The sequence below is a fragment of the Triturus cristatus genome, chromosome 8 (genome assembly GCF_964204655.1).
Source record: "Triturus cristatus chromosome 8, aTriCri1.1, whole genome shotgun sequence".
Taxonomy (NCBI): domain Eukaryota; kingdom Metazoa; phylum Chordata; class Amphibia; order Caudata; family Salamandridae; genus Triturus; species Triturus cristatus.
Genome location: NC_140591.1, coordinates 1,681,604,686 through 1,681,626,311, shown reverse-complemented (window position 1 = coordinate 1,681,626,311; position 21,626 = coordinate 1,681,604,686). Strand labels below are relative to the sequence as shown.

The window sequence follows — 21,626 nt, the reverse complement described above, 5'->3', positions numbered from 1 at the left end:
ACTTTAAAGCTAACTTTGAGAAAATGTTTGCACCATTAAGTTTTAACATGAACTTTTCAATTCTAGGTAATGGGTGGGCTTCCACCCAAATATTCTTATTCAAAGACCTAAGATCCTTACAAATGTGCAACTCTTTGTTCTTTTTCTTGGCTATGACAATGGAAGAAAGCCAGGGTGAACGATCCACTGGTTCAATTACACCTTGATCTTGCAAATTTTTTTAAGATTTAAATAGTTCACTTCTAATGCGTAAGGGAACATCCCTTAACGTATGCTTAAACGGTGTGACATTATTAATATTCAATTCAAATATTTTAGTACACCAAGCTTATCATCATAAAGAACATCATCATTTCTATGCAGGTGTTGAAGTTTGCCACTGAATTTAAAATCAACATTTGTAACCTGCAACAAATTAAAAATACTATTGGTATTTTGCTGTAAAATCTCTTGAGAAAGTTCAGAAAATGACATTACTTTTCAAATGTTGCCTCGAAGAAGTACAATATCGAGCATGACTTAATGTACTCAACCTAAAATATTTATTCCTTTGAAGGTGACATAGATTTTACCAGAGAAACACACATTTTGGGAACAAATCATGGATACAAAATTACCTATAAGATCAATAGTGTTTGCTTAAAAAGACTCTGTTCTGATATCAGGATCTTCCAAAGGCTCATCTTTCCATAAAGGTTCGACAGTATCATAAGTAATAATAATCACTCTGGCTCCTGAATCCATCAACAGACTGATAACATTATTCCCTATTCCTATGTCAGCAGTAAGATTCTCACGGGCATCATATTCTCAAGAAGTGTTATTTAGAACCAGATCAGATAGACTTGGTTGTAATGCATCCTCTTCTGTATAGTCGGCTATTTAATTTACTTGATGTCTTCTTTTCATGCAGACTTTCACAAAATGTCACATTGCGCTGCATAGACTGCATATTTTCTTAACCGCAAGACAGAACTTGAAATTAGCTGCATGACGGGTTGATCCACAATGAAAACAAACACAAACATTTTTATAGGATGTAGTGCCCTCCGTAAAATGAACTTTGGGGGTCATGACTTTACCATCATGTGATTTACTCTTTACTGACAAGATTGTTTCTTCAGTTTGTTTCCTTAAAATCTTTACTTCAGCTTGCAAAGATTCAACCATAGACATAGCATCAATCACTTCAGAAAGCATAACCTTTTGAAACATAACAATTTCTCCTGGTTAGCCTTGTTGTGACATCTGACCACTAATCATGTATCAGTTGCTCAGTAAACTTCTCAAATTCTCAATTGGCTGCTAAAATTGCAATTGCCTGCTAAAATTCTTAATGCAGTCACATAAGATTCTTTAGATTCATCTTGCTTTTGTTCTATAGAGAAAAATGTAAAGCGTCTAATAACAATACTCTTTCGAGTATCAAATCTTTTCTGTAATCTCAGAACAGCTTCTTGAAATTCATCAACATCTTCTTAATCAGGCAGCGTACATATAGGTAAGTGTTCAAATATTTGTTACCCTTCTCTACCCAAACAGTGTTCTAAAATAAACTTTTTTCTTACTGCGTGAAATCGCAAACCATGAGATGCTCCTAAATATATATTAAATGACCAATCTTTCCAAGCTATTACAGGATCACCAGGCAACTCTTGAAATGCTGGAAGGGGATGCACCACTTGCATTATGGAAATATTCAATTGAATAGTAGCAGAGCTCTATGAGTCTTAAGAAAATAAAGAAATGAGAGCAAATTCCAGACTTGTGCAGATGTGCACAATTGGTGTGCGCATCACCGTTGAATAAATGAGGAAACAGGAAAGGAAAAATGTAAATTGACAGTACTGTGATAGGATCCTTAACTCTTATGCTCCATTGCTTTAGTAACCAAACCACCTCCTTATGTGATTAGGCAGAAAAGAGAGAAAGAAAAACACAATCTCTTTCCTGTATGAAAAGGAGGCGTGAGCAGTACTGAACATGTGATGTAAAAAGTCTAGGGCTTCAGGTTGCCACCAATTTGCTGTGTCAAAATGATGAAGAGGCACGCAGGTAAGTTCAGGTGTTTATTCAATCATAATGAGAAGCCCCAAGGACAGCGATAGCCTGGTGAAATCGCTCCCACTGTGCCAGGCACTGAGCTCCCTCACTAGATCCGTGAACCATAACAACAGACCCTTGTATCGAGACACAGAGCGTGTCACACACAGCGCGGGCTGGGAGCCGCGCGAGCAGCTCAAGACAGAAAACATTGCCTGCCTGCCTTGCGCCACAACATATAGTTTAAGCATATGGTTCCAGATGATTGCCAGTACTGTTCAGAAGATGATGGAGAGGTCAATAGTGCTGGCTATTCAGCCAACTCATTCTAGTTTTAACAAGCTTGCGCAAACATCACTGATGGACCCTTTGAGTTCCAACAAGCAGAGAAAGAATAAGGTTACGGACAACACAGTTTTGAGAAACTAAAACTGCCCTCTTGACCAAGATTGCAGAAGCCCATTCTAGTGCACATTACCGTTGTTTCCATTAGAGGAAACCTTCAGTTAGCAGATTTAAGTGAGAAGATTCAAATAGATGATCAGTTGAATTTCTTGCATTATGTTTATGGGTCACATGGCCCAGAGGAGGAACATCGATCTTGACCGCCCTAGAGTGCCAAGAAAGAACAAACATCCATGAAGGGCAAGCATATCACTCCTATGGACACTGAGATATCCTTTACCAGCCACTATTGAATAGCCTACGTGATCCAAAAGATGGATATTGTCCACCCCAGATCCCGGGATTGGACTTCCTCTATTCAGACAGCAGGTTATGTACGGTCTAGGCTATGTAAGCAGGTCTGGCAGGTCCTTGTGCGAGTTCCCTTTGTGACGGTCCTCCTGTCTAGCTTGCTGCAGTCCGCTACCCTCTGCTGCCTTTGTGACTTCTCTGCTCAAATTTTCTGCTCATTTTTCGGCCTCTTCACTGCTTGCTCCTGACCTCTAATTTGCCTCTTTCTGCTCATTTCTGACCTGTAGTCTGCCTCTTTCTGCTCATTTCTGACCTTTATTTTGCCTCTTTCTGCTCGCTCCTGCCCTCTATTTTGCCTCTTTCTGCTCATTGCTGACCATTACATTGCCACTTTCTGCTTATTTCTGTCCTTTATTTTGCCTCGTTTCTTATTCTGCCTCTTTCTGCTCATTTATCACCTTTATTTTGTCTCTTGCTGCTCACTTCTGCCCTCTATTTTGCCTCTTTCTGCTTGTTTCTGACCTTTATTCTGCCTTTTTCTGCTTGCTCCTGCCCTCTATTTTGCCTCTTTTCCCCTCTCTCCACTGTTTTCCTCCTCCAACCTTTTCCCTTTTCCCTCCTCGCTCCTCCCACCACCCAGCACCCGCCCTCCCCCAGGACCTACTTAATGGAGGCCGCAGCACAACCCCAATAAGCAGGATCTTGTGCCAGCTTCTCCTGCGATGAACCTCCTCTCCAGCTTGCCCGCAGCCTGCTACTATCTGCTGCCTTCAGTTTTCTGCCTCCTCTCCTTGTATGATGCTCATTTTTCTGCCTCTTCTTTGCTCACTCCTGCCATCTAGTGTGCCTTTTTCTGCTCCTTCTGGCCATTATTATGCCTCTTTCTACTAGTTTCTGACCTTTATTTTGCCTTTTTCTGTTCGTTTCTGACCTTTTTTCTGCCACTTTCTGCTTGTTTCTGACCTTTGTTTTGCCTTTCTCTGCCGGTGCCTGACCTTGACTCTAATGTTGCATCCACAGAACCCAAAAATCCCCAGGGGTGACAACGCTGCGCTATACAAATGCTGATTGAATGATTGTCAGACCTTGTATGCCGAAATCCGAAACTGGGTTGCCAAAATGCTTGAGACCCAAAGCACCAGAGACCCCAAAAAGGGCCTGGATCATTCCTGGTGCAGATAGTCTTCTGGACCTGGCAGGACCTCAAATCCTAGCTGTGGCCTTTTCATACAGAAACCAGCAGACCCTAATTAACCTTGATGTGCTAGCTGAGTGGGTCCAGCGAGCTGTTTGTATGTTGGGAAACACCAAGTGCGCATCATCCGTGGAACTCAAATGTTCCATCCTCATATGTGTGGATCCTATGCTGGTCAATGCAGCCTGCCCTATTACATTAATCACACAGTTCCTTGTATGTCCTGAACTCAATCCTGCAGTGGACACAGTACATTAGTGAAAGGCAGACCAGCTACTTCAAGGCGGAAATCTGCCCTGCACTGCAGGCGGTGGCCTCTCTTCACTTTGAAGGAGGAGCAGTCATCCTGTACAGGAATTTATAAGAAGTGGCTGCACCCTCATGCTGGAAATGCATGGGGGTCCTTCGACCCTCATGCCTTCCTTCCCATTGGTGCCCGGGAGGTATGGTCTGACTGTTTGGCATCTCTTTGGGAAGGACAATTAGTTCACGTAGCAAAAAAGTATCAGGTACATGCATCAATGTAGGCTTTTGCGATTCCTTAATTGCGATTATTAATTAATCGCAATTAAGGAATTGCAAATGCCTATGCATGTATGAATCGCTTTAAAATTAGCGATTCCCAAACATTCCTTAATTGCGAGTCGCAAATTGCGGGTCTCAATTAAGGAATGCATTCCCATTCATTCCTATGGGCCTACAGGCCCATAGAAATTAATGGGAGATTGCATGGGCAATTTGAGAGTACCAATAGGTATTCGCAAATGGCGCATGCGATTTCAAGGGTGCAAGGGCATCAAAAGGACACCCTGTTGCACCCCTGAAATTGATCTGTGCACACATGTTGCGCACACAATGCCCCAAGGGCATGTGTGTGTGTAACCTACAACTTTGAAAAATGCACTTTTTCTTGCATTTTTCAAAGTTTTTGCAAATTACCATAAAGTACAAATTGATGGTAATTTGCGCCCCCTATTAGCAAAATTGCAATTTGCGATTCCATCATGCATTGCATTTAAGGAATCGCAAGTTGCAATTCCTTAAATGAAATCACAATTTGCAATTCCTTAAATGCAATCACAATTTAAGAAATCTCAATAATTTGCAATTTCTAAAATTGCGAGAGGCTGACAGGTTAATGCATCGCAGAAGCTCTTTTTGCGGACGATTTTTGCGAATGGCAACGTTTGCACTCGCAAAAATGGTTGATGCATGTACCTGTTTATGCCTTGTACACAAGTCTGTAATATAGCGCACAGGCAAAAGATTCCCTAATTGAGATACCGCCATACTTCAAGCACATGAGGGAGCACCTCATTAAGTTACCACATTTAGTTGCAACTCGATCTATGTTACAGAAGGAGTGGCTCTAGCTCAGTGCACCAATTTTTATGTGTTTGCAATATCAAAAGTGCATTCCTGTTGCTTGGAATTCCTTTGATTCAATGCACAATTTGCAGTCAGAACAAGTCCAAAACAGTGAGCAGCTCATAGAGTTGTGTATAAAAACTGCATGACGACTTACCACTCCGAGGTGGCAGGGAGGAGTAGGACACATTTGGGTTGGTTTTTAAATAATCCCCAGGTTTACTATTATCTACTGGCGGTCGCCAGTTGATAGTTATAGTTAGGACCTATTTTCCATAGGAAATCCGCAACATTCTATTCCCAATAAGTCTGGCGCCGGTTGATGTATCCTTGCGAAATTTTCCAAACTTTTGGCCAGCTCCGCTCCGCTCCTACCCTGAAAGTTTCACGGTGATCTGTCAAGCGGGGGCTGAGAAAAAAGAGGGGTCCCAAAACACGTTTTCCCCATGCAATTTCCCATAGGATCTGTTGTTGCAGCTACAGCCCGAACCGCTGAACGGAATAACACCAAATTTGTCATTCCAAATTTGGCAAAGAGGTAGTCCTCAGTTCAGACTCGTGCCTTTTGCATAAATGGTGTGAATCTGTTCAGTAGTTCCTGAGAAAATTAGGGTAAAAAAGTTAGTGATATCTACGGACCCTACCCGCCTTGTAAGCGCACCCTCCCCGAACCGAGCGCGCACCGTCCCGATCGCGCGCTGAATACTAATTGACTGTCGAGTGTCTGTCTACATTCGAAACCAGGAACTGTTGGCGGACATTTTCTGCCTCGGTAGGCTCATTAAGTCATGTTCCGTGTATTCTTTACAGATAGTGAGCCTCCAGCTCTAAGACGGTTGGCGTGCACGTTCCCGCACCCGATTTTATTCAACTGTGTACTGCTGCAAATTCGGGAGAATGTTTTTCAACTGATTTGTTCAGTCACCAGGTAATCCTTCGTCACTCTTGTGAGTTGTACGTTGCTCCCGGTTACCTTAGTATTCAACACTAAGACCCCCCTTCATTATTAATTGACAGCTTTTGAATCCTTCAACAATCAGACGTGATAATGGCCCTTGAAGATTCCCAGGTAAATACGGGTCCCTCATTGTGCTAGCATTATTCAATAATTTGAAACAGTAGTCGTTTTTCTAATTATACATTTGCACAACCTTTCAGATACCTCTATGAATAATTGGTATACGTCCCCATTGAATTGGACCCTGGATTATTACCAGGTAAACAGCCTCATTGAATTCTTCTTTTGTCTTTCAATGAATTATAGGACAACATCCTTACGTCAATTTCTTAATTAATTTATAGGCTCTCGAATTAATCCGAGTCACTCAGGTTGCCCCTCCGGTCCTGATGAAGACCCGCACGGCCAAGGGTTAAAATTTCCGCAAGGCCCTCAAGACGGGTCGAAACGTCGACGCCCCTCCCTTAATCGCCTGGGACACATAATTCCCTTTTCTCGTGCCAGACCATCAATTGGTTTTTCGAATTTACATAAATATATTTTGTGATTTGAATTGTGGCCAGGTTCTTTCCTTCTTAATTGTAATTTTGACGGTGAATTATAACCGATTTATTTTGTGAATTCAAAAAGTTTTCCATTACTATATTTCATCTCCCTCTGTCTCACCAATTCACCCTCTAGCACCTCTTGCTTTTTGCACGTTCCCTTAGTAGCAACCTTGTGTGTTTTTATTGTTAAAACACTGAAATCAAAAACGTTCTAAGTAATAAATGTATAGTAACATACATACTGGATGTTGTCCCTCTCTTTCTAAATTGCATATTTAGTATTGTGAGCCACTTTAAGTAATTCTGCTCGTGAGTTAGTAAATGATTTAACTTAGTGAGCAAACAATTTTTGCATTATTCAATCATTGGTTCAGGACCATTGTTTTTTGTATTAATTTTGTGCCCAGGTCCTTGACCACTGGGATACCCCATTTTTGTAATGGCCTCGGTAGAAGCGAGGCTGAAGAAGCAAGGGGAATAAGTGTGTAAAACATATAAAGGGGGCAGAGTGGAAATACTCTGACCCTCTAGAGGTGCTTAGGGGGTCCCAGAAGGATCCCTTGGGGCCCCCTTTTAAAAAAAAAAAAAACGTCGAAATGCGCGCACGGAGCGTGCATACTATCGCGTTGGGTGCACGGATTCTCTCGCGTTGGGTGCGCGGATCCAAGGGGAAACAAAAATGAAATTTTGGGGAGATAAAGATCAATCTTAAGTGTTTTGTTCTTGAGTGGCTCTAAAAAGAGCCATTGTGTTCATTGAGAGTTTTTGGTACTTATAAGTAAGTACCTATACAGAGTCTAAAGTTGTTGAGGAAGACTCTGTTTCCTTCATCAGTAAAGTGTACTCCATCTCTCCTATACATCTCTCGCATATGAAAGCGCAGATTGTTATTGTAAATGGACCCCATTCTATAGTCTCGGAGAAAAACAGAAACAGATTTATTCACATGTTTCCTAGCTGGACAAAAATGATCGGACCAGTTCCATTTCTGCCTTTGGCATATGTTAGAATACACAAAGGCAGTTTTGGGATAAAGTGAAATCAGTTCTGCAAAGGTTTCCTTCATAAGCATTTCCAGACCTACCCCAGTCAAAGTGCCTAGGTCATTGCCACCACAGTGCACTATTATGAGGTCAGGATGTTGGATATGCATGAAGGATTTCACCAATGGCATCAATTGGTGCCACTTTAACCCTCTCTGTCCAATCCATTTAATGTCTACATTTGGCAAACCTAGGTCTTTGTGAATGCCTTTGTTTTCTGCATACCTTTGGCTCCAGAAAATATAGCTGTGTCCCACAATCCACACTGTAAGCATCTTGTAAGGAGGTCTGGATGCACTCAGATGGTCTCTGTAAATGAAATGGCAGTTTGGAAAGTAAGATTTTTCTAAAATGGTGGCTAAGATGCAGTTTTGAAAAAAGAGAAGAAATCATTGCTTGTTTGACAACCTTCTACACTGAAAGGTAGGGTGCATATTTCTGTTTTTTAAATGCATGATTCTTATTGGTTAACAAAAACTCATTGTGAGGAACATTATATATGATAAGCTGATATGTTGAAAAGTCAAGCACACTTGCTGTCTTGATTAGCAACATTGCGTGCTGAACTTGTGACCTGTGTGCTCAGTACAGTGTTCCATGACCTGTTTCTATGGTACCAGGCAGAAGGCAGATTGGGGGAAGGGTTCAAATTTATGTCATTTGGAAAGGGTTGAAATGTTTAAAAATAGAAATGTATGTTTGCTTTTGAATTTATGTGGGAAGGAATGTGATTTGATGTTTACATGTATATGTGGAGAAAATGAGAGGTTGTTTGTCTAGAATCACACAGTGAGTCTGTGTGCATTTGGGAACCACTGTGAGAGAAGCATTTGGTAACATTGTGTATTGGCTGACAGATAACTGTTTTAAAACCTGTCTTGTTGTCAAGTTTTAGTAGCATTGAAGGCAGTTTTTGACTCTAAAGTGCAGTTCTGAAATATGGAGTTTGTGTGCATTCCCCTTACCTTTTGCACTGTAGTGAATGAGTTTTGAGAAACTCCTAGGGATAGTGGTGCTTGCCTAGAATTATACTGTGAGTGTGTGTGCTTTTGGGAACCATTGTGAGAGAAGCATTTGGTAACATCATGTATTTGCTGACAGATACCTGTTTTAAAACCTGTCATGTTGTCAAGTTTTAGTAGCATTAGAAGCCAGTGTTTGCCTATGCATTGATAAAATGAGTCATGCTTTGACACTAATGTGCTGTACTTTAATATATAGATTGTGTGTAGTCACCTTACCCCTTGCACAGTAGTGAATGCGTTTTGGTAAGCTGCTAGGGATAGTGTTGCTTGTCTAGAATCAAACTGTGAGTCTGTGTGCATTTGGGAACCACTGTGAGAGAAGCATTTGGTAACATTGTGTATTTGCTGACAGATAACTGTTTTAAAACCTGTCTTGTTGTCAAGTTTTAGTAGCATTAGAAGGCAGTTTTTGCTTATGCTTTGATTAAATGAGTCAGGCTTTGACACAAAAGTGCAGTTCTGAAATATGTAGATTGTGTGCAGTTCCCTTACCACTTCCACTGTAGTGAATGAGTTTTGGTAAACTGCTAGGGATAGTGGTGCTTGTCTAGAAGCACACTGTGAGTCTGTGTGCATTTGTGAAACACTGTGAGAGAAGCGTTTGGTAACATCATGTATTTTCTGACAGATAACTCTTTTAAAACTTGTCATGTTGTCAAGTTTTAGTAGCATTCGAAGCCAGTCTTTGCTTATGCGTCAATTAAATGAGTCAGGCTTTGACACAAAAGTGCAGTCATGAAATATGTAGATTGTGTTCAGTTCCCTTACCACTTCCACAGTAGTGAAAGAGTTTTGGTAAACTCCTAGGGATAGTGGTTGTTGTCTAGAATCACACTGTGAGTCTGTGTGCATTTGGGAACCACTGTGAGAGAAGCATTTGGTAACATCATGTTTTTTCTGACAGATAACTCTTTTAAAACTTGTCATGTTGTCAAGTTTTAGTAGCATTAGAAGCCAGTCTTTGCTTATGCGTTGATTAAATGAGTCATGCTTTGACACAAAAGTGCAGTCCTGAAATATGTAGATTGTGTGCAGTTCCCTTACCACTTCCACAGTAGTGAAAGAGTTTTGGTAAACTCCTAGGGATAGTGGTTGTTGTCTAGAATCACACTGTGAGTCTGTGTGCATTTGGCAACCACTGTGAGATAAGCATTTGGTAGATCGTGTATTTGCTGATAGATAACTGTTTTAAAACTGGTCATGTTGTAAAGTTTTAGTAGCATTAGTAGCTAGTCTTTTGTTATGCATTGATAAAATGAGTGAGGGTTTGACACTAAAGTACAGTACCATGTAGTATTCACTTCACTGCACCAGAACTGAAAATTTAAAAGTTTTACCCAGGCACTGTTCTAGCAGTAGTCTGATGATTTAGTCAGTTTGCAAGTACTCATGTTGTGAACCATGCATTACCACATAGAGTGCTTCAAATGTCTATGCAGTATGCATGCAGTCTTCTAACATACTATACACTGGTCTTTCACACCTTCAATTCCCTAGCCAGTATCCATATAGTCCAGCAAACATCCTGTCACTCCCTTTGCACTCCTCTAGTGACCCATTCAGTACCAAGTACTAATCCATTCACTGTGTCAAAAGACCACCACTTATAAATTCACCCAGGCACTCTCCTTGCTGTACTCTAATCATTCAGTCAGTACCGAAGAACTCATGCGGTGAGGCAGGCCTTAGCACATAGACTGCTTCAAATGCTTATTCACTATGGATGCAGTCCTCTAATCACCTACACGGTTGTTTTTCACACCTTCAATTCTTCAGTAAGTATTCATTCACTACCAGCAAAGACCCTGTCACTCCTTTTGTACTCCTTTAGTGACCCATTCAGCATCATTTACTAATCCATTCACTGTGCCAAAACCTAAACACTTATAAATTCACCAAGGCACTCTCCTTGCAGTACTCTAATAATTCAGTCAGTGCCCAAGTATACATGCACTGAGCCAGGCCTTAGCATATAGACTGCTTCAAACGCGTATCCACTATGCATGCAGTCCTCTAACCACCTACGTACTTTTCTTTCACACCTTCAATTCCCCAGTCAGTATATATATACTCCAGCAAACACCCTGTCACTCCCCTTGCACTTCTCTAGTGAGCCATTCATCACCATGTACTAATCCATTCACTGTGCCAAAACCCAAACACTTATAAATTCACCCATGCACTCTGCTTGCAGTACTGTAATCATTCAGTCAGTACCCAAGTACTCATTCAGCGATCCAGGCCTTAGCAGATGGACTGCTTCAAACCCCTATCCACTATGCATGCAGTCCTCTAACTACCTACACACTTGTCTTTCACACCTTCAATTCCCTAGTCAGTATCCATACAGTCCAGCAAACACCCTGTCACTCCTTTTGCACTCCTCTAGTGACCCATTCAGTACCAAGTACTAATCCATTCACTGTGCCAAAAGCCAACCACTTATAAATTGACCCAGGCACTCTCCTTGCAGTACTCTAATCATTCAGTCAGTACTCAAGTACTCATGCAGTGAGCCAGGCCTTGGACTGTTTCAAACGCCTATCCACTATGCATGCAGTCCTCTAACCACCTACACACTTGTCTTTCACACCTTCTATTCCCCAGTCAGTATTCATACACTTGTAGCAAACACCCTGTCACTCACCCAGTGTGTTTCCTTATAGTACTGTAATCATTCAGTCAGTTAGCATGTAGTCTTGTAGTGTGGTAGGCTTTAGGCTATGAATGCTTCAAAGTAGTATGCACTATGTATGCAGTGTTTTAACCATTGTCACACTTGTGCTTCAGGGCTATAGTTTCTTAGTCAGTTTTTATATAAAATATGTTTATACAGTAATAGAATAGTATAAATTTGAAGGTTATTAATATACAATTATTTGTGATTCTTTTTTACAGATACTGTTTTTCAACGTTAAAATAGAGAAATCATGCTAGAAAAAAAAAGAAAAAGAAAAGAACAGAGACAGGAGGATTACTTGAAGAAACATCAACCACAAGTATTGAATGTACAAGATAATGTTGCTAAAAGGAAAAAATCTTCTGGTAAAATTACAAAGCAATTTATTAAAAATGTTTGTAGGACCAAACAGAATGTACATAATGCTGGAACTACTGAGAATTTTTCAAGTAAGAAAAAAATTCAAAATAAGAGGAAAAGCAAATCGTCAGTCAAAGGAGACAAAGTATGGTAAAGGAAGACAAAATCAGTATAAGGAATTACGCGAAAAAATATTTTACAAGTGAGTAGTGCATAATTTGCTGAAAGATGTGAAGAAATATAAAAATAGAGCTTTATTTTATAAAAAGAAGAAGCATATTGAAAACATTGTGGAAAAGGCTTTTGAAATAAAAAGAAAACTGTTTATTTTAGTATTAAACAGAATTCGATCACTAGATAAACCTATCCATGTAATGAAGGCCAAAAGTAGGAGGAAAAGAGTTATTAATAAAACAAAAAATTGTGATTTTTTTTGGAAGAATGGAAACACAGTGCCAGTTCAGAGCCTTTTTTTAACGAAGAGAGTTATTCACAGAGCGAAAAATTATTATATGCAGTTGACACCAGTGGTAGAGGTTATGAGGTTAGAGACGGTTGTCCAATTGAGAAAGAGAAAATGGTTGAAAGAAATTCAGAAGAAATGATAGCTGATTAAGTTTTAGGGAGACGTGCTAAAAACCCTGTGTACACTTGGGATTGCAGTAGTACTTGCAGTGTACGACAGGAATCTATTGAAAAATTATGTAGTTTTTTATGAGCCTATACTAATAAAAGTGTAAAACAAAAGATTAAGTTGTTGCAAGGACTAGACCCTTGCAGAGTGAAAAAACATACTGGTTTGCAAGGTCATTCTCTGGCTTGTCTTTCTAGGAAAGTTTGTCAAAGTGTTTTTCACCATTTCAGGATGTTAGCAGTACATCATACTCAAATGCGGAAGTTAGTGAGAAGGTTGTATTATGCAAAAAGTCCAGAACTAAACTTAAGTGAGTTGAACAGTGCTCTTTTGCGTGTGTCAGTATCAGATGTGAAGCAGGTCTGTGATGATATTGAGTTTTGTTACTTTGGGCCTCAGCAAGAGAGTGAAGAAACTGACACATTAGTAGAACAAAATGTTGAAGACAATGTACAACCCGTAATTACAGAAAAATTTGAGGATGAAATCACAAATTTTAAGGTAATTTCAGGTGAAAGACCAAGGTGCCGATTACGATCCTGTAAAAAATTTCCCCGTACGACTCGTATCCGGTCTTTTTACCGTACGAATCGTACAAGTGCCGTACAAACTGCCAAGTACGATTCGCATGGGAAAAAGTCCATACGAATCGCATTGGGAATAATTCCCCACACGTCCTCGGGTCGGAAAATGTGTCCGACACGTCCCCGGACGATTTACCGTACAAATGTGAAAAGTGAAGTCCGACCGCGCAAGTACGATCCATCCCGTGCGTCCGATGTTACAACCGTATGGAAAAAACACAGTCCGCACCGAACTTCCATAGCAACCATGGAGATATGTGTCCGCATACGCGCCCAACACTCCTCCCAGCCCTCCAATGTACGAGTCGAATCCCCACCCGTGTATGTACACCTGTGTATGTACGAGACGTACCCCCACCCGTGAATGTATGGAGCGTACCCCCACCCCAACAGTGTATGTAGGACCCGTACCCTCACCCGCGTATGTATGGAGCATACCCCCACCCCAACCGTGCATGTACGGACTGTACCCCCACCCCAACCATGTATGTACGACCCGTACCCTCACCCGCGTATGCATGGAGCGTACCCCCACCCCAATCGTGTATGTATGACCCGTACCCTCACCCGCGTACGTATGGAGCGTACCCCCACCCCAACAGTGTATGTACGACCCGTACCCTCACCTGCGTACGAATGGAGCGTACCCCCACCCCAACAGTGTATGTACGACCCGTACCCCCACCCCAACTGTGTATGTACGACCCGTACCCTCACCCGCGTATGTATGGAGCGTACCCCCACCCCAACCGTGTATGTATGGACTGTACCCTCACCCGCGTACGTATGGAGCGTACCCCCACCCCAACCGTGTATGTACGAACCGTACCCCCACCCCAACCGTGTATGTACGACCCTTACCCTCACCCGCGTATGTATGGAGCGTACCCCCACCCCAACAGTGTATGTACGACCCGTACCCTCACCCGTGTACGTATGGAGCGTACCCCCACCCCAACAGTGTATGTACGACCTGTACCCCCACCCCAACCATGTATGTACGGACCGTACCCCCACCCCAAATGTGTATGTACAACCCTTACCCTCACCCGTGTATGTATGGAGCGTACCCCCACCCCAACAGTGTATGTACGACCCGTACCCTCACCCGCGTACGTATGGAGCGTACCCCCACCCCAACAGTGTATGTACGACCCGTACCTCCACCCCAACCGTGTATGTACGACCCGTACCCTCACCCGCATATGTATGGAGCGTACCCCCACCCCAACCGTGTATGTACGGACCGTACCCTCACCCGTGTACGTATGGAGCGTACCCCCACCCCAACCGTGTATGTACGACCCGTACCCCCACACCAACCGTGTATGTACGACCCTTACCCTCACCCGCGTATGTATGGAGCGTACCCCCACCCCAACAGTGTATGTACGACCTGTACCCTCACCCGCGTATGTATGGAGCGTACCCCTACCCCAACAGTGCATGTACGACCCGTACCCTCACTCCAACTGTGTATGTACGGACCGTACCCCCACCCCAACTGTGTATGTACGACCCTTACCCTCACCCGCATATGTATGGAGCCTTCCCCCACTCCAACAGTGTATGTACGACCCGTACCCTCACCCGCGTACGTATGGAGCGTACCCCCACCCCAACAGTGTATGTACGACCCGTACCCCCACCCCAACCGTGTATGTACGACCCGTACCCCCACCCCAACAGTGTATGTACGACCTGTACCCCCACCCCAACCGTGTATGTACAGACCGTACCCCCACCCCAACCGTGTATGTACAACCCTTACCCTCACCCGTGTATGTATGGAGCGTACCCCCACCCCAACAGTGTATGTACGACCCGTACCCTCACCCGCGTACGTATGGAGCGTACCCCCACCCCAACAGTGTATGTACGACCCGTACCTCCACCCCAACCGTGTATGTATGACCCGTACCCTCACCCGCATATGTATGGAGCGTACCCCCACCCCAACCGTGTATGTACGGACCGTACCCTCACCCGTGTACATATGGAGCGTACCCACACACCAACCATGTATGTACGACCCTTACCCTCACCCGCGTATGTATGGAGCGTACCCCCACCCCAACAGTGTATGTACGACCTGTACCCTCACCCGCGTACGTATGGAGCGTACCCCTACCCCAACAGTGTATGTACGACCCGTACCCTCACTCCAACTGTGTATGTACGGACCGTACCCCCACCCCAACCGTGTATGTACGACCCTTACCCTCACCCGCGTATTTATGGAGCCTTCCCCCACGCCAACAGTGTATGTACGACCCGTACCCTCACCCGCGTACGTATGGAGCGTACCCCCACCCCAACAGTGTATGTACGACCCGTACCCCCACCCCAACCGTGTATGTACGACCCGTACCCCCACCCCAACCGTGATTGTATGACCTGAACCCTCACCCGCGTACGTATGGAGCGTACCCCCACACCAACATTCTAAGTACGGAGCCCACCCCAGGCCCCAACACCAGCACCTTCACCCAACATCGCGCATGTATGAGTCGTACCAAGCCAGACACAAGGACAGCACTGTACAACTAAATTCCCGAAGTACACACCGTACACACGCTAAAAACGCACGTACACAACCAGGACAAAGCAAAACAACACAAGAATACACCATTCGAATGGCACAAAGCCACAAAACATGTCCAACAAGCACAAAAACAACACATTCACTGACCTGCAACTGCCAAAATCCCAAACAGAGGCCCAAAACCCAACCACTCCTTATAACACACCCACCCAAAGTTCAAACACAGCCATACCCACCAATGGACCAATAAAAAGGGCCCACAGACACAAACCATGAGCCTTTGCAACAGACTCACTGCTGCCAGACCCCACAGACAACCTACAGCACCATACTTGAACCTTTACTACACCTTACACTTGCACACCTTCACACACCCACCTTCACAAACACCCCCTAATCACATTCACACACACACCTGCACAACCACACCCACACACCCACAACCATCCACACCCACACCCCTCACCATGCCCACTAACAAGAATCCAAAGATCACTAGCCGAGAGTTGGAGGTCCTTGTCGATGAAATCCTCAGAGTCGAGCCACACCTCTTTGGAACATAGGTCGACAGACCAGCATTTCAGAAAAAACAGCAATGTGGCAGAGGATTGTCGATGCTGTGAATGCTGTTGCGTCCCCCAGAAGGACCAGGCATGAATGCCAAGCCAGGTGGTACGATCTGCGGAGGAGGGTCCGAGCCAAAATGACCGACGACCACAACCACGCCAACGTCACTGGAGGAGGGCCGCCCCGCAGACCCGTACAATACCATCCCTGGGAGGAGAGGATGATGGCCATACTGCCGGTGGTGTCAGTGGACGGATTAGAAGGACTCCGAGACCCGGGTGAGTACACAAACAACTCACCTCACATGGGGAGAACGTCATCCACAACCAAACTCACAATCAGGCACGCAACCACCCCAAGCTATCGCATGACTTAACCACACTCCATGAACACGCACATGCCACTGGCACCACCATGCCCCATGCACCCAGCTGGACAATGCAAAGTCACAGGCCACAGAAAACACCAACACAAGACACGGTAAGCCGGATGGCTGGAGTGTGGGCCCTAAAAATCACATAGTGCAACTCAGAAGCAGACAACAATGCCCTCTGCCCATATGGCCTAGGTCACAGCCAGACAAACAGTGTGTCCCCACACAGGAAAGACTTGCCAGCAAATGGCGGACGCCTTGCATTAAGACATGGGGGTGACGGCATGTTTTTGCACATGACAGCAGCTAATGAACAGCCAACACTGCGAAAGAGTGTCAGCACACACCACCACAGCAGCAGCGCAGACACAGACACTACACCCAATGGGTGCCTGGAGATCAGAAACAAACTCACATCAACAAGCCAAGGGCCATTCAAAGATCTGCAAAAAGTGTGTGCCTAGGAAGCTGGGCTGAGGTGACAGAGGGTGACACACAGAGGGAGGGAGAGGGGGAGAGAGAGGGAGGGAGGCACGGGGAGACGGACAGAGGAAGGAGGCTGACACAGGGACGGAGGGAGAGGGGGACAGAGAGGGAGTGAGAAAGGGACACACAGGGAGACCAATTCAGCCTTGGGGTGTGTGGGAATGTCTGCTCGTCAGCAGGTGGACTGCGTGCATGTAGACAAGGGTGGCCAGTGCCTGAATCCCCCTCTCTTCTCCATGGCAAAACACTGGGCCATGTCTCAACCTGTGCACGAGCACAACAACAGCTACCTGCATCATATAAGTGTGTGGAACAACTCCATGTGCCCACGTACAGTGCAACACGGAAGGCGCCAATGCATGGCTCGCCACACCTGCCCACTCCACTGCTAACTGCAGTCACAATTGACGCAGCAAGTAAGACTGTGCCACACATAGGTAAAGTCGCAAATGCTGTGGCCAAGGGACTTACCCATGCACAAGTGCACTGTGAGTGGAATGCAAGACATATCCAAATTCCCAGAGGAAATGTGCCAACTTAGAAACAAATGAAACATGGATGTTGCATGGAACAAAATTAGCATTGTCTCTCTCACACACAGGTCAACGTCGTGGATCACCCCCCAACACTGGGGGGGAAGACTCACAGGACCCGGCTCGGCGGGAGGACGGACCCACCGGCAGCGACGACTCTCACCACTCTGTGGACGGCCCCGACCAACCTGGCCCCTCTAGTGTCCAACCACCTGCAGCACCTGCGTCAGGTACAACTGGGCCAACCACCACCCCCACTCCTGCCACATCCCAGGAGACACCCAGGATCCCTGCCCCACCACCACAATGCAGCCAGGCTGGCCAGGAGGGACACGGTGTACCGGACACCCAGGAGGAGGCAGGCGACGACGCCAATGCCACCCCTCAGGGGTCCCGGAGACCTGATGTGCCCACAAGGGCAGGCCAGGTGCATGTGGGCAGGGGTGGTGGGAGTGGAGGACGGCAGAGGCGCGAGCCTGACCAGTTGGCTGCGGAACCGGTATATTCCCATGTCAGAAACATCCTGGACACATACCGGCAGGACACCACGGGCATGGCCCAGGTTGTATCCATCCTCGAGGAGCTCAAGACCCAGCAGGCCCAGCAACATGCGGAGCAACATGCCTATATACTGCGACACCAAGGGCGGATGGAGGACAGACAGGCTGAGCTTGTGACGGTGTTCACGGGAATTCACCATACACTCCGTCGGATAGCCGACAACATGGGCAACCCTCCCTGTGCCACCAGGCGTAGAACATCACCACCCACAGGGAGGGATCAGGAGGAGGAGGAGTCATCCGACGGAGCATCCCAAACATCGTCACGGCCTGCTTCTGAGGGTCCCCGCAGGAGGGCGGGTCATCCACGGAAAAGACCGTGAGGGTCAGCGCAACAGCACCATCTCCCAGGACACCTGGCCTGGCACCTGGCCCACTGGACCAACAGCAGCACAGCAGCAAAAGACATTCTCTGCCACATGGACTTGCTGGTCACTGTCTGACCAATGTTGACAAAGACTGTGGCATGGACTCTGAGGATTTCCAATGGCAAGGACACCAACTCCCCTAGTGAACTTTGGATTCCACACACCCGGAAAGCCCCTCATGTCATACCCCCCCCCCACGTACCCCAACCAAAATAAAAAGTTACATGTTAAAGAGATGATGCCTACATTTTGCATTATTACCTTACATGTGTCTTGTAAAGTCTAACCATGCCTGAGTTCTCATTTGACTTCAACCATCCACACCCTGGGGCCTGAGTCTGGCACAGGACACACATGGGTCACAATGTATTAGGCAAGACAGACATGGAGCACCATACACACCCGTGATGGGCCCAACCAGCTGAGGGGGTGGCCGCACAACCGTGCCGACAGACATATTGAGTACAGCGACAGCCATGCGCAGAGGTCAGGGATCATGTGGAGTGTCCTGGGGGGCACCCAGGTATGTGTGGACAGGTGGCAGAACCATGTCCTGCAAGCTTGAGTCAGGTGGATGCAGAGAATGGTGGCCTGGTCAACGTTGGATGCATGGGGATGGCACATGTCACAATACCCACACAGTCATGGACATCATGCACAATACACAGTCTAATCCCACACAAACAGCTTGCATCTTGCTACTCGACACATAGACACATAGCCACTATCACGGAAAACCATGCCAGACATGCCGGATGCACCGTGGCAACACACCAGCATTGACTGAGAATAGGCACCTTGGAGGCATAGGGACACCTTTATTATTCATGTATTCGGGAATGCAGAGGCAACTCGGAGTACACATAAACAGGTCATGTGGAGTAACATGTGGGTCCAACACTGGAACCCCCCTTCTGCAGCACAAATGCGTGATAGCCATGGAACTGGCACACAAGTGTCGGCTAACAGCTAAACACCCCCTGCTGCTCACGGAGAGGCTGCCATACACCATTGATCCTCTGATGTGGAAGTCCCACACCATGTTAAGCCAATGCAAACCGTATGTGTCCGAGGGCAGTGTTACACACATTGATGCCATCATCACAATCCACTATCCCATCACAGATGACTGTCAACAAGTCTGACCATATATTCAGGTGTACCCAGCTACATGTCATGTGTCCCATGGTGATGCGACATGTCTGCAGAGGAACCAAACATCGACAGGGGCAGTGTGCACACATTGTAAACAACTGCCACACCCAATACACCCCTGATGCATCCCTTACCCTAAGGAGACTTCCAAACTTGTCCGTGCGTGTAACGCTGAGTCAGCACACGATGACATGTCCATGAGGAATAGCAGTGCCACAACAATGCAACCAGCAGACGGCATGCGCAAGTACCTGGGGATGAGAGACACACAAGAAGTCAGCCACAAAAAGCACAGCCACTTGCATGTGCATGTACTCGACACATGTAAGGATGACAACATGCTAGGTCACAATTATGACTGGGGAAATACACTCATCACTGGCACCATCACTCCAGTGACACATCCACACACACCTCTGACTCACGTGGCATACATGCAGATGGACACACACATCGCAACACATGCCACACGGGGACCAATGCGTGCACACACAGACACTGGTACTCACCACTAAGCAAAGAAGTCGCGTATGAGCCGACTCCGGATGTCCTCTTGCGGAACCACATCCTCCACATCACTAGCCCCATTGCCAAGCCCTTCGTCCTCCATGGGTGGATGGTCCTGATCATCTTGATCCAGGATGAGTGGCACAGCTTTCTCAACTGCCATGTTGTGCAGCATGCAGCAGACCATGAAGATTTTGCAGACCTTCGCCGGGGCATATGGGAGGGCGCCGCCGGTCTTGTGGAGGCATCTGAATCGGCTCTTCAGGAGGCCAAATGTCCTCTCTATCACTGGCCTTGTCCGGCCATGGGCGGTGTTGTAGCGGAGCTGGGCCGGCGTGATGGGGTTGCGGAGAGGTGTCAGCGTCCCCTACATGGAAACCACATGGACATAAGTAGGACAGGAGAAGCAGTCGTGCTGGAAGTCTACGCAAAATACAGGACAGACAGAGTGTACCCACCAACAACACATGCTCGTTCGTTGCGCAGCTGCGTCATCATTTCAGGCACCCTGCTACGCCTCATGATGTATGCATCGTGTGCTGATCCTGGAAAATGAGCACAGACATGTGAAATCACCATGTTGGACAGACACACCACAAGGGCATTGATGGAGTGGTAGTGCTTGCGATTCCTGTACGCTACCTCCTGTGCCTGTGGTGGTACCAAAGCCACATGTGTCCCATCTATGGACCCAATGACATGGGGCATCCCTCCCAGGGCATAGAATCCACGCTTGACCCCAGTCAACAGTTCAGGAGTAGGGAAATGGATGAACTCATCCAGGTGAAGCAACATGGCTTCTAAGAAATCATGCAGCACACGGCTGAACATGCTCTGGGACATGCCACCAACATGAGCTATGGTATATTGAAAGGTACCCGTGGCAAGAAAATGTAGGGCTGCCATTACCTTCAGCTTGGGTGTCAGTGCCGTAGGATACCTGTGCAGCGGTTGCAGGTGTGGTGCCAGCCTTGCCGTCAACTCCTCAATCAACGGTTGGGGGAAGCGGTAGCACCGTATACAGTCAATCTCCCGCATGTCAGCCAAGTCCGGAATTGGTCGGGGAAGAGGCGGCGCTCTGCAGTAATTTGGAAGTGACAAGGAAGAGTGAGTGCACTACAACAACAATGTATTTGTACTGAGCACATGTTAATCTGACAATACACATATGCTACATACGGAGTCAGGTATGTGCCACATGCCCTGGACACGTATGGCTGCCAGGTGACACTCCTACCAAGACCCAGCTACACACGGAGATTGTGAACCTCCACATGCCATGGCATGGAATTATCTGTGTCCCAGTGTAAGTGAACAGCCAGACGCAACACAGGAGTAACATACATCAACACATCAGCAGAAGTAGGATGTCGATTTCAGAGACAGGTAGCGGAACAC

At 46.0% G+C, this 21,626-nt stretch overlaps 1 protein-coding gene across 2 annotated transcripts in view; it reads right to left on the bottom strand.

Annotated features, from left to right (window-relative positions):
- LOC146808595 (tyrosinase-like) overlaps positions 1-21,626 on the bottom strand; it is a 510,585-nt gene that overhangs the window by 9,937 nt on the left and 479,022 nt on the right. Inside the window, exon 5 of one of the 2 annotated variants that reach the window (XM_085620647.1) lies at positions 8,077-8,160. The exons of the other annotated variant lie outside the window; for it this stretch is intronic. Within the exon in view, the coding sequence (XP_085476773.1) occupies positions 8,077-8,160 (84 nt within the window). The remainder of the gene's footprint in view (positions 1-8,076; positions 8,161-21,626) is intronic. 2 annotated transcript variants of the gene reach the window in all.